The 14,875-nt window shown below is 36.1% G+C and overlaps 1 protein-coding gene across 1 annotated transcript in view; it reads right to left on the bottom strand.

Annotated features, from left to right (window-relative positions):
• Positions 1–14,875, bottom strand: part of TSHR (thyroid stimulating hormone receptor) — a 159,175-nt gene that overhangs the window by 69,369 nt on the left and 74,931 nt on the right. Inside the window, exon 2 of the mRNA XM_030319715.1 lies at positions 3,116–3,187. Coding sequence (XP_030175575.1) covers positions 3,116–3,187 — 72 coding nt within the window. The remainder of the gene's footprint in view (positions 1–3,115; positions 3,188–14,875) is intronic.

The raw sequence follows: 14,875 nt of genomic DNA, 5'->3' as shown, positions 1-14,875 counted from the left end.
TGCTATTAATAATTATGCATGAATAATAGGTGGAAATTTGTACTGAACCAGTACAAACCTATCCAGGATTGCCCAAATGTTTTCTCTCTTGCCCCCTAGGCAGACAAGACCTTTAACTATTACTTATGTATCTCTGCATGTTTTCATTCAACAAATATCTATTGAATATTTACTCTGTGTCAGTAAGTGGGCATTGACAAAACAGACCTGTTCCCCAGCTTCAAGGAACTCATAGTAATGGGTGATATAGGTACGTAAATGAGATTAGCATATACAGTGATAAGTGCTCTGATGTGCTTCAGGAAACATTTAACCCAGACTAGAGAATTCAGCATATTCTCCACGGAGGAAGTCTTAACAGGACCTTCAGATCTGCCTGGATGTCCTGTATATCTCAGCCAACCCTCCCTCTTTTATTGTCCATCACTTTTATTTCAAACCTTCTCAAATTTCTAACTCTCCTAACATCACCCTCAATAATTAGCAGATAATCTTTTAATAATTTGTAGAAAAGATTGAAAGCTTGAGATGAGAATTCCTTGAATTCTCCACCAATAAGCCTATTAATCACCTGCATGGCTTCATCTCTTACTACTACTTTCTTGTTACAATGTAAAAGATGACAATTTTCTTGTACCAAGTCAATCCCTTTATTTGGATCCCATCTGTTCTTGCCTTCTCAGGGACCCCCAAATTGTTTGTTCTTCATTCTCTTTAGCCTATCCCTCTCCAATGATGCCCTTCACTGGTCCCAATTACATCTGCCTGGAATGAAGGAAAAATCATGTCTATGGCCTGATTACCTGCTGGACCCATAGCTTGCTTGATGCCTCAAAGGTAACTCAAATGCCATATGCCCCAAACGAACTCCTAACTGTCTCCTGGATTCTCCGCAGCAAATTCACACAAAACTTCTCTATCTCAGCAAATATGCTCATCAACCACACAGGTGTCCTGGTCAGACACTTGGATGAAATTCTCCATCTCTTCCCACCTCCAAATCAATCAACTTTTGAGTTTGTTAGTTCTCTTATTTATTTCTCAAATCTGGCCACTTTTTCTTTATTTCCCCTCAACCATTAGCATTCAGTTCACCATCCCCTCTGCCCCAGGGACACTGCAACAACATCCTCACAAGTTTCCTGTCTCCAGTCTTACTCCATTTGACTCCCTTTCCACAGAACAAGCGAATGTTTCTAACACACCTGATCTGCCACTTCCATCCTGATAACCATTTAGTGGCTTGGACCTTAGGGAAGATTTCAAATTCCTTTACGTGGTTCACAAGGCCTTGAACTTGCTTATTCCCCAGTTTCATTTCTCTCTACTGCCCTTCTTCCCACTTAAGCTTCAGCCTCAACAAGTTTATTTTAATTTAACCAACAGCGCAGCTTTTCCCTTCTTCTTGGAACTATCTTTCTACTTATTTCCCCCCCAGATCACAAGTTAAGTGTCATTTCCTCTAGGAAGCCCTCTATGACCACACTCTCCATCTAGGTAAGATGCTTCTTATATGAGTTACACAGCACTCTCTAACTGACTACACCATAGTATATCTCTTAGGAAGGAATGTGGAAACTCCATGAGTATTGTCAGATGTCATATGTGAAGCATTTAGCAAAGTGCCAGGCACAGAGTCAGCCAGGCCCGATAAATATTTGTTGAATGAATGAATAAAGTAATGGTCAAGCTATTGGGACATCCAAGCAGAGACACCAAATAAGCAATTATATAAGAAGATGAGAAGGGTATTTCAAGTTGTTTAACTTTTAGGCCACTAAACGCTGGTGCTGTTAAATGGAGAAGAAGGAACAGTTTAGCAGGAAGATGAGTTTATTTTGGCTATGCTGTTTGAAGTGACTGTGGGACATCAAGATGATCATACTTGGGAAGAAGCTTTAATTCAGGCCTCAATTGTAGCAACAGGTCAGGGCTAGAGATACTCATTTAGGAACTAACTGTATTGGGTAACAGTGATGCCAAAGGAATGGGAGTGTCCATTCAAGGAGAAGAGGGTATGAAGGAACTGGGACAAAAGAAAGAATGAACTGATATTTAAGGAACTGAATGAAATGAAATAGGAAGTTAGGAAAGGAGAGTGAGGATGAGGAAGAGTAGCTCAGGTAAGATGTTAAAAAGAAGGATGAGAGAACAATATCAAGGAAATCAAAGGAGACAAGAATTTGAAAATAGAAGGGCTGTTCAGGAAATCAAAGACTGCAGAGATACATAGCTGGAATGGTTTCTCAGCCTCAGCCCTGTTGACATTTTGGACTAGAAAATTCTTTGTTGTGGGAGGATATCCTGTGCCTTGTCGGGTGTTCAGCAGATCCTTTGCCTCATCCATTCAATGCCAGTAGCACCCTCCTTTCTAGTTGTATCAACTAAAAATGTCAAATGCCCCTGAAATGACACAACAGACACTCGATAAATGGTCATGAAATGAATCAATTGAGCCAAAACCAACACAGGTTGCTCCTGGTTGTATTGTCATTTGGTGTACCTGAATTATCTTTGTGGCTTGTCAGAATCCATTAAACGAAATAAGGCCCTGGTTTATTTCATATACAGTTATACTCTTTGTCAACTCAACATGGAAGTCCTTTTTATCCTTACTCTTGAGTGCATAACAATTCAGTTTTCTAAGGTTTAGAATTATTTTTGTGGGTTTTTTTTGTTTGTTTTTTTAATGAGAGAAGTCTGAAATCATTAGCTACATTTCTGACAAAATGTAAACATTTGTCCTGGTAAAAAGTGAATCAAGAATCCGTAACTAGGAGAGATGGACTAGACAGTATGTGTATGGGAGAGATTCCCAGCTAACACTTTGTCGCATCCCAAGATACATTAAAATACGTTGAGAATTATTAAATTGTCAAGATCAAATGAATTTAATTTTGCAGTAGGTTTAAGAAATTAGGAATTCGGGATTGGAGATGTAGCAAAATCAAATAAACATCTTTTACATACACTTTTCAAGTACATTGGAAATGCAAATATCATTGTTTTATGCAGATACAATGTATAACAAGTATTTTTCTTGATAGAACACATTTAGAAAATAACATGGCTGGCACAGTAGCAAACTTCTCTTTATATTAAAAAAGTGACTTACATCCTGGAAATATTGGGCAGATTTGAAAATGCACGACTGGGAATGGTTTTCAGATGAGTCTCTATAAACTTCCTATGAAGATAACAATTACACAATTAGAGTTTTAATCATTGGATTTTTCTAATAAGTCACCTTAATTATGAGCAATACATTATGAGAGGTATCCTGGTCCTTATGACATCCATTTTATCATACATAATCAACAAAAATAATACTCAAGGAAAAACAAACATACATTTTCCCCCCAGCAAACCAAGAACTGAGAGTGAGAGTCAAATGCAGAAAATAAAACTTCAAATGTCATCTTTGAATTTGTGGTAAACTAGTATACCTTGTGTGGCATCATATTCAAATTATTAACTGGAGGGCAATATACCATATTCATGTTCTGTACGACTACTGAATTCATATCAGGCACATGTCAATGGAAATGTCTTGGAATGCCATTGGAACATATATTAAGAACACATTAAGAGGATTAAATCTATTTGATATATCTTAAAGATGAAAATAGTGGTATGGTTACAATCTTTTTGCCCAACCAAAAGTCTCTTCAACCATTACCTTGATCTTAGCAGTTTGGAAATAACTGGCTGACAAGGAGCTAATTCTCAGGGTTGTAGCATCTTTGTTGCATATGCAAGTTAAAGGTTGTGACTTTTCTTCCAGTTTGCTTTTTTTGGACACTTTTCAGAAGGCCAAGGTTTTTTCCTTATATCAGGAATAAGATATCTTAATGTATTTCAGTATGTCCGCTCACCAAGGTGTTCCATTTTTTACTTTCTTTTTTTGCTACAGCAACTGCTTGATAGAATCCTGTATGGAAGAAGGTGTCCTAACTCACTTTACAAAAAGACAACACCTCATCACACTTACCATCTTATCCATGGGTCTGTTTTTGCCATATAAATATTCATAATTACGCATCATCCATTTACTTCCTTACTTAAAGAAATAAGACTAAAATTGTGTGTTTCCCTCCTAGGCTGCAGGGTTTTATTTCTCAGCAATCTATTTCCTTGATCTCTGCATTTTTTGAACTACTAATTTTTGCAGTGATTGAAATGCATTTGAAACTTCTGGTTTCTGGTTCAGCATGTCAGGAGCCTGGAGAAGAGAAGACAGTGGGCAAACCACTGTTGGCAAGATTGTAGAGACAGACAGGCAAATAAAGGGAGTCCCAGACTCCCAGAGTGGAAATTGATGTGTGGAAACCACAGAGAGAACCAGTGTCAGGATAGGAAACCTGAATTGGGATTGGTGAATCCTGGAGGCACGGTGCTGATAGATCTCCATGGGGACACAGTCACAGGGGGACTTCCACAGTTTTGTGAGATTTACCTCCAGGCTCAACCATGTTCTAATGGTAAACAGTAGAAAAAATAGCCCCTTGTGCTTCTGGCAAAGAGAAGAGAAAACCACTTGGAAATACATCAGAGCACTTTGTTCTTCTTAACAAGGCCTGCCCCCCTCCCCCCACACCCAGGGGAAACTATTAACCAGGTCCTAACTGACTGGGGAAGGGAAATACCCAACTCTAGGTCACTCTAGCCATCCTATTCTATCTAAGGAGAGAGGAAAAAAAAAACGTGAAACACTTGTGAAGTTCACAGTGAGGCACAGTCTCACTAAAAGACTAAGACCTAATCACAGGACTATAGAATGTTTCCCTTCCCCCCAGCACTTCACCATCACATTGCTAATGGCCTCTTTACAGCAATTCCTTTCACCTAGTACATCATGTCTGTCTATCAAGACATAATATCTGCAATTTGTTCAATCAGTGCATCAGTGGGGCCAAATTAGTTTATAAAAGGATCTATTCTTAGAAGAGGGGAGGTGATGTGAATGACAAAAGGGTAGGTTGTCAGCTCTTTACAACCCTGGATGTTTCAGCATAAAGCTGAATGTTGCCTTAATATGGTTTCACAAATTTAGGTCTCATAAATTATCCATCCTTTTTCATAGGTCTCTCACTTACATTCCCTTAATTGGATTGATTAAAACCTATTGGTCCAGATCCAAGATTCTGAATTTAAAAATAAAAGCATAACAACTTATTCAGTTAAAATCTCCCAGTAAAAGTGGGCCATGCCAAAGGAAAACAAAGGATCAGGTACACACCTGTTGGGTATCACCCAAGGAGATTGAGTTTCTCAAGCTCAAAGATAGTCCTGCATATAGAACCTGCTCTAAGGGCATGGATCTTGAGGACATGCTTATTGTAAAATTGCACACACTGCTTATAGATAATGTGGACTTAATTTGTAACTTCACTGTCTAAAAATTTGGGTGTTCAAAAGTAAATGACCTATTAAGAAAATTAGAGTAAGTTTACAATGGTATGTAAGAAATTTGACTTGGAACAGAAATACCATCTAAATGTAATTTAATAGATTTTGGGTAAAAGATTCAAATAATGTTTATATTCTTTCACAATGCATGAATTTCTGAAATATATAATTCATGTTTCTTGAATTCTCTCTTTCTCTGTCACACACATAAACACATACACACTTGAAGTGAGAACAAAGATCTTTTTCCTACTACTGATTTAGTTGTAGTTGATGGAGTTCAGGACACGCTATCCCAAAACATGGCAATTTAGCATGTTGAACATTTTAAGCTGGAGGAATCTGAGAAACAACAGGTGCATTAAGGACTCTGATCTCCTTCTCCTCTGAAGCAAGTCATAAGACTCTCATGTGGGTGGTGCCCTGCCTATATCCTTATCTCAGAAAACACCAAGGGAATCTGAATGAACAATGAATAAGCTCCCTTCAGTTTTCTACCCTTTTGTTCTATCACATTTTCCCATGACTTTACATTCCGCATCAAAACAGCATAAAAACACTCAGGTTTAATCACCTCTTTGGGTCTTCATTTCTTTATGAAGGCTTCCATGACACAAAAACATTTTCCATTAAATAAATTTGTACATTCTTCTCTTGTTAATCCATCTTCTGTTATAAAGCCCCAGCTGAGGAACTAGAAGGGTAGAAGGAAAAACATACTATTTTCCTCCTCTACAGTTTCTGGTGATGAGGATTGGATAGTAGAAGGCTGGGATACTCCATCACCTTGGAGACTGCAGCTAAGGTCTGGGACAACTGGCAGAAAGCCAGCAGAATGTAAGAATTCTTAACGTATCAGTTTTCAGGATCTTTATCTTCGTTGAGAGAGGAAGGTAAACACTTCTTGCTGTTTCCTTTCCAAATTCAGGTTAGCAGGAAAAAAAATTTGTATTTGTCAAATCTTTGGATAGTGACCCTTTTGAGTTTAGTGTTAAGTACCCATTGTTTATTGATCCTTTCCCTCCCAGAGTTAGCTATTTTCTTCCTGTTTAGGTTTTTGTTTTGTTTTGTTTTTGTGTTTTGAGAAACTTGCTTGGCTTTTTACCTGCCAGGCTATGCAGATCTTCAGTTGCCTTTTAAGAAATTTGCCTAGGAAACAAAGATTCTGTGTTTTATCAAACTAATTTCCTGTGCTTCATGTTGTCTTTATAAGGTCTTTTGATTACTTACTTATTAAGGTCTCTAATATTAAAAGAGGGTTTTGTTCACAACTATGTAATGTTCTATATTTGCCTTAAAAATCTTCTATTGTCAAATTTGGTTAAATAGTTGACCAAGACCTTATTTAATCAAGTGTTCAAATCTTTTGATATTCTTGACAAGTTTCCCCAAATCAAATTCTAAATAAAGTCTTTCTGACTTTGAACTAACTTTGAGCTTTTCCGGAGGATTCCTGCAAAGCAGACTTAAAAAGGGCCTGTATTATCAATCAGTTTTCTTGTTGTACTTGTATAAATAATTGGGCCAAGTTTAATAAGACTAGATTTATTTTTGCAAATAAAAATAGTCTTTGATTATCTATGGTAGAAATGGAGGTGGCTGTAGAGAAAAATTTTGTTTCAGTTAGAAAGTATTACCCACCCTTGTGAATGTTTGCCGTCTTTGAACTATTTTTCATTTCCTTGTAAATTAGATTTTGCCATTTTGTACATCTTGTCAGTTGTTACCATATCCAATTTTCTCTCACCTTCCTGACTTGTCATCACTAAAAACGAAAACTACCCATTTCTCAAAGTCCTATAAGCCGAAGCTGGATGACGATATAAACTTTTAGGGAATCACCACAACAGATCATGTATGGGTACTCTTTGTACCTATAACTGTGTGGGTCACTCAGAAATTTCACTGGAACATCTAATTCCATCACCAGAGACATTCACACTGCAAACCAAAAAAATTTATTGATTGTTACTCCCTGCCCTTACTACCCTACCTACAGGTGCTTTGAGCCCAACATCTAGAAATTGTGACTGACCACCCTCTGGGTTCAAAAATTGAATTTATAGTTTGTTGGAACCATTAACCATTAACCTTTGTTTTTCTTTTATTTCTATAGAAATGTATCTCATTAGATGCCTGATTACTAACACCGTTAGAAGCCTAACAGATGGGTGCCCTTGCTGCCACTCATATCATCACCTTTTGAAATGAAACAACTCTTTAGGATTGACCTATTCCTAGGACTGAGAGCCTGGTTTGCTAGGACAGGGGATGATCGATCTACCCACTAAGTTTCTGGACTGTCAAACTTCTTGGGGAAAATTTCAGATGAGAGAATAATGGGGTTTAAAACATGCTACCCCAAAATATAATACCTTGGCATATTGCATATTTTAAGCTGAAGGGATTGAGAAACAGTAGGTTCAGGAAGAACTCTCCGAGCCCCTTCTCCCCTGAAGCAGGTCATAAAAGACTCTCATATGAGAGGTGCCCTCCCTATACCCAGATAAAAGAGCAATCTTATTTCTGAAGACAGAGGGATGCCAAGGGTAATCTGAACACATAGGCTTTGCTAGATTTCCGCAGTTTACTACCCTTAGCTCATACCCCTTTGTCCAGTGACATTTATCACCACCTTCCATTTTTTATCTAACCTAGTATAAAAATGTCATTTCTTCAAGTCTTCATTTCTTCCTAAAGGCTCCCAAGTCATGTAAAACTTAAATAAGTATTCTTTTCTCTTGTTAATGTGTCTTTGGTGATAGAGCCCTAGCTGAGAAGTTAGAAGGGTAGGAAAAGATGTTTCTCTTCCTCTACACAGCATAACATGTTTTAAAAGACAAAATATTTGAAATGCTGACATTTTACTCATTCTTCTCAGCCACATTTCTCACCAAAGAAAGCCCACCAATACAAATGGACTAATAAGGATTATGGATTTCAGAACCATGATACAATGATTCTGAGATACAATATGCACAATAAATCCTAAACAAAAGTGAATGGGGGAATGACAGCAATTCTAGCCCTAGATGAACATTAATTATCAATTATTAGTAGATGAACTTAGTTTATATCATGATGATTATAACATAGCCTGACACAGAAGACTGATTTTAATAATGTTAAACAAATGAATTATCACAATAGAAATTGATCACATAAATTGCCAAATTCAGTTTAGCAGTTTGTACATTTTACCTGGATATATTCATAGTAATATACACATAATCTGGAAAAATAAACTCATTATTGAGTTAAAACATATTTTTAAACTCTTGGTATTAATTACCTTAGTTACAACTCTAAAATTTATCACCTATTAGCTTAAGCTTTCCTTCACTTTCTTCTCTAACTTTTTTGAGTTTATTACTTTATTTTGAGAGAGACAGAGTGTGAGCAGGGGGAGGGTCAAAAAGAGGGGGAGAATTTCCAGCACTGACAGCACAGAGCCCAATTTGGCTGGAACTCATGAACCTGTGAGATCATGACCTGAGCTGAAATCAGGAGTCGGACATTCAACCAACTGAGCCACCCAGGCGCCCCTCCTCTCTAACTTTTAAAATGTTATTAGCCTGAACATTATGAAAACATGTAGGAAGAGTTTTCTTCCAAAGTACCTTTTTCTCTTCAAATAAAGAGCAAAAAATAATTGGCTGGAACATGGCGTCTAGCTAATGAAATAATAAAGACAGCATGTTTGTTTACAGAGCCTGTGTTCCATTTTCCCCCAATAGTCTTACTATAAATTGAGGATTATGGAGAATAAATTATTGTGATACGTGGATGCCTTGTAGCTCCCTAGCTAATCCCAGGTGCATGAGCCTTAAAACTCATAGAGGTTTCATGGTTGTTTTGTTAGGCGGTATTTTATAGCTAGAGCTAACTGATACATGGTTATATTGACCTATTTCTCTGTGCCTTCACACGGGCAAGCAGCTGCATGTGTTTTCCATTGTCTATGTTTTCAAAAGCAAAACATTTATTTAAAGAATTGTGTAACATTGTGATTACTGCTTTAAAAGCAGATGGTAGAGGAAAAAAAGCAAATGATTGTGATTATTTGGCTAGAATATTTTATTTTACTTTCAGAATAAATTTTGAATATTTGTGGAAAAGGAAAAAGACACATCTAAGTATATATTCTCTTGACAAAAACATTAGCAAAGCTTCAAGGTGTTATACTACTGTCCAAAGAATTAGCATCAAAATAGTATTTATTTTGGATGAAAATATACTAGGTACTGAAGAGACTTAGTTTTTTATGTTTTTGATGGTTCAAAATGAGAAGGCAGTGATTATTCTTGCTATAATGAAAAAAACTCAGAAAATGTGCCTCATACAAATAGTAGCAGTATTTACTATTAATGACTAGGGGCATCACATACAATTCATTGGGGGAGAAAAGCTTATAGTTTTATATCTAAGTGAGGTATGTACACTTAGTTAAACAAGTTGGCTTTAGGATATGGAAAGAATAAATATTTAATAATGAACATTTATATTAATAAATTTATTTTATAATAAGAGAGAATAAATATTTAAGTTCATGATGTAATTTATTTTTCTATGAGTTATGTAACCAAGAATGATCCACAAAGGTATGCCTTAGAATCAAATGTTTCCTTTCAGCCTTGCCAAATGTCTGCATTTGGAAGATATAATGGTGAACAGAAATGCATGTGAAGTGCCAGTGATTGACTTGAAGAATTTGCAGAATAGGATCCATTTTTAAGGACTGTCTTTTTTGTTCTTGCAGTAGCAATGCGGGAGGGAAACCTGGTTAATGCTAGTAAAGAGAACAGACAGTTCTCTATGTTCCAACAACAACAATTTGTGCTATTAAATTTTTCACATGATGATAGGGTCATTTCACTGAAATTTTAGCAACATGCAAATCCAATCAACATTCTAACATTTTGTTTTGTGTGAGTTCCCTGTAATCATAAATACATAGTTTTTTTTTTTTTAATTTTTTTTTAACGTTTATTTATTTTTGAGACAGAGAGAGACAGAGCATGAACGGGGGAGGGTCACAGAGAGAGGGAGACACAGAATCTGAAACAGGCTCCAGGCTCTGAGCTGTCAGCACAGAGCCCGACGCGGGGCTCGAACCCACGGACCGTGAGATCATGACCTGAGCTGAAGTCGGACGCTTAACCGACAGAGCCACCCGGGTGCCCCCATAGTTTTTATGTATGTGTGTACACGTTGGTGTGAGGTTTAGTTAATTGATGCTGCGTGGGAAACATCCTATTTATCAAAAAATATAAATTATGAATGGATGAGCATGACTGAATTTTACTGGGTTGAGAAGCATAGTTGATCTTCCTTGCCATGGCTAAGCTTGTGTGTGCCAGAAACACCAACTTCCCATTTAATCTCTTGGCAATCAGGCTGAGAATATTTTGTGATTTTGCATCAAGCTTGTTAAATATCACCACTTGGATTTCAAAGGCCTCCTTTTGTATTAAATACCTGTATCAATCAATCAACCGATATCTCACTGAGATATGTCAAGTGCATAACATTGAAATAGTCATTGTGACCATAGAAAGTACTAGTAGTAGAAAAAGAAGAAATTGTTAAAAATAATGCAGATACTTAAATATTATGAAACTGTGGATTATAAAATGGGCAATATTAATATGACATTTATCACTTGCCTGCTGTTTTACTTTGCTGAGAAGATTCTCATTAGTGAATTTATTTTACTATTGTGTTATATATATATATATATACACACACACACACACATACATACATACACACACCACACACACACACACACACACTGTGGTAAGTTATGAGGAATGTAGCAAGTACAGGAATTAAAGTCAGGGATGTAGATCCAGAAGGATCATGCAGCCAAATATTTGGGACTCTTTATATAACATACAGACTATATTTTTAAATATGAAAAAATTATTATTTAAAAATTTTTTAAATGTTTATTTATATTTGAGAGAGGGAGAGAGTGTGAGCACGGGCAAATGGGGGAGGGGCAGAGAGAGACAGAGACAGAATCAGAAGCAGGCACCAGACTCTGAGCTATCGGCACAGAGCCGGAAGTGGGGCTCCAACCCAAGAGCCCTGAGATCATTACCTAAGCCAAAGTCAGACACTCAACTGACTGAACCACCCAGGTGTCCCTAAATATGAAAAACATTTTAATCTGTACTATGTGTGTTTTCTGTTTCAGTGGTAGAATGGCATTTTAGTCAATGTTCCTACTGAATTATTTATAAGTAACATAAAATACCAGGTGATACCTACAATTCAAGGTACTATATTGCAACCCACCACCAGATTCCAAATGGAGATGTGAATCATCATTTTGGGACAGTTAATTTCTGTTTGAGCTTTAACTTTTGTGATCTTGGACTTAGAAATACAAGCAATGTCTTGACAAGTTTGGCTGTATGGAAATTGTCTAGCTTACGCCATCTGGGATAGTTTTCTATACACAACAAATAATTTGGTTTAGTTCTCCAGATTAAAAAAAATATATACATAATTTGGTTTTATTTCATTATTTGGGACACTTTGTGCATTAAAACTTAAAATATTTTTTAAGTTTATTTATTACTTTTTGAGAGAGAGAGTAAGAGAGTGTACAAGTGGGGGAGAGGCAGAGAGGGAGAGAGCAAAAATCCCAAACAGGCTCTAGCATGGAGCCCAACATGGGGCTCAAACTCACGAACCGTGAGATCATGACCTGAGCTGAAATCAAGTGTTGGATGCTTAACTGAGCCACCCAGGCACCCCTGTATTAAAAGTTTTTAATACAAATTTAACGTATAATTTACAGCCAGTAAGATGCATAAATCTTAAATGTATAATTATATACTTAAGTGTATACAAGTATGTATGTGTACTTATACTTTCCATATGTACACATCTATTCTCATGACCAGGACTTGGATCAAAATATAGACTATTCCCCTGCCATGCACCTTTTCTGACCAAAACACTTTGAAACTAGGTGTCAACCATAAGAAAAAATCTGGAAAGACCATAAATACATGGAGGTTAAACAACATGCTACTAAACAATGAATGGGTCAATGAGGAAATCAAGAAGAAATTTAAAAATACATGGAAACAAATGAAATACAAGAGTCCAAACTTTTGGGATGTACAAAGTGGTCCTCGGAGGGAAGTATATGGCAAGATAGGTCTACCTCAAGAAGCATGAAAAACCTCAAATAAACAACCTAATCTATCATCTAAAGGAGCTAGAAAAAGAACAACTAATGAAGCCCAAGCCAGTAGAAGAAAGGAAATCATAAAGATTAGAGCCGAAATAAATGATATAGGAACTAAAAAAACAAAAAAAACAAAAAAAAAACAAAACCAAAAAACCATAATAGAACAGATCAATGAAACCAGGAGCTCGTTCTTTAAAAAATTAATAAAATTGATAAACCTCTAGCTAGACTTATTGAAAAGAAAAGAGGAAGTTCTCAAAATCACAAATGAGGGAGGAGAAATAACAACCAATACCACAGATATAAATTATAAGAGAATATTATGAAAATCTATATGCCAACAACATAGAAGAACAACAAAATGGACAACATAGAAGAAATTGAAAACTCCTAGAAACATAAATTGCCAAAACTGAAACACAAAGAAATAGAAAACCTAAACAGACTGATAACCAGCAAAGAAATTGAATCAGTAATCAAAAAACTCCCAACAAACACAAGTCCATTACCACAGGTGAGTTCCACCAAACATTTAAGAGTTAATACCTATTATTTTCAAACTATTCCAAAAAATAGAAAAGGAAAGAAAACTTCCAAAATAATTCTATGAGGCCAGCACTACCCTGATACCAAAACTAGGTAAAGACACCACTAAAAAATAGAACTACAAGGCCAATATCCCTGATGAACATAGATGCAAAATTCTCAACAAAATGTTAGCAAACCAAATCCAAACAAATTTAAACATACGTTTAAAAAATTCACCACGATTAAGTGAGATTTATTCCTGAGATGCAAGGGTGGTTTACTATTCACAAATCAACATGATACATCACATTAATATAAGAAGAATAAGACCATTTGATCCTATCATAGATGTAGAAAAAGCATTTGACAAAGTACAATATCAATTCATGATGAAAACCCTCAATGAAGTAGGTTTAGAGAGAACATACCTCAATATAATAAGGCCATATATAAAAATGCACAAGTAATATGATCCTCAATGGGGAAAAACTGAATCCTTTATAGTCAGGAACAAGACAAAGATGTCCACTTTCACCACTTTTATTCAGCTAGTACTGCAAGTCCCAGCCACAATAATCAGACAATAAAAAGCAATAAAAGCATCCAAGTAAGCAAGGAAGAAATCAAACTTTCACTCTTCACAGACAACATGATACTCTGTATAGAAAACTGGAAAGACTCCACCAAAACTGCTACAACTGATAAATGAATTCAGTAAAGTTGTAGGGTACAAAATCAATGTACAGAATCTGTTGCGTTTCTATACACCAATAATGAAGCAACAGAAAATTAAGAATGCAATTCCATTTACAACTGCACCAAAAATAATAAGATATCTAGGAATAAACCTAACCAAAGATGTGAAAGACCTATCTATCCTCTGAAAACTATAAAACAGTGATGAAAGAAATTGAAGACGACACAAAGAAATGGAAAGACATTCCATGCTTATGGATTAGAAGAGCCAATATTGTTAAAATGTCTATACACCCCAAAGCAACATACACATTTGATGCAATCCCTATTAAAATACCAAGAGCATTTTTTCACAGAGCTAGAACAAATAATCCTAAAATTTGTATGGAACTACAAAAGACCCCAGATAGCCAAAGCAGTCTTGAAAAAAAAAAGCAAAGCTGGAGGCATCATAATTCTGGACTTGAAGTTATAGTACAAAGCTGTAATAATCAAACAGTATGCCACTGACACATAAATAGACACACAGATCTATGGAATAGATTAGAAAACCCAGAAATGGACCACAACTGTATGGTCAATTAATCTTCAACAAAGCAGGAAAGAATACCCAATGTGAAAACCAATGTTTCTTCAACAAATGGTGTTGGGAAAACTGGACAGAACATGCAAAAGAATGAAACCAGACCACTTCTTATACCATATACAAAATAAATACAAAATAGATTAAAGATGTAAATGTGATACCTGAAACCAACAAATCCTAGAAGAGAACACAGGCAGTAACTTCTTAGCAACCAGCCATAGCAACTTCTTTCTAGATATGTCTCCTGAAGGTGAGACAGGTGAAACAAAATAAAAAATAAACTATTGGGGACAACATCAAAATAAAAGCTTCTGCACAGTGAAGGGAACAAACAAAACCAAAAGGCAACCTGCAGAATGGGAGAAGATATTTGCAAATGACATATCTGATAATGGGTTAGTATCCAAAATATACAAAGAATTTGTAAACCAACACCCAAAAAATGA

This window comes from Lynx canadensis, chromosome B3 (genome assembly GCF_007474595.2).
Source record: "Lynx canadensis isolate LIC74 chromosome B3, mLynCan4.pri.v2, whole genome shotgun sequence".
NCBI lineage: Eukaryota > Metazoa > Chordata > Mammalia > Carnivora > Felidae > Lynx > Lynx canadensis.
The sequence above is the reverse complement of the archived record's forward strand: the minus strand, read 5'-3'. Positions and strand labels throughout refer to the sequence as shown.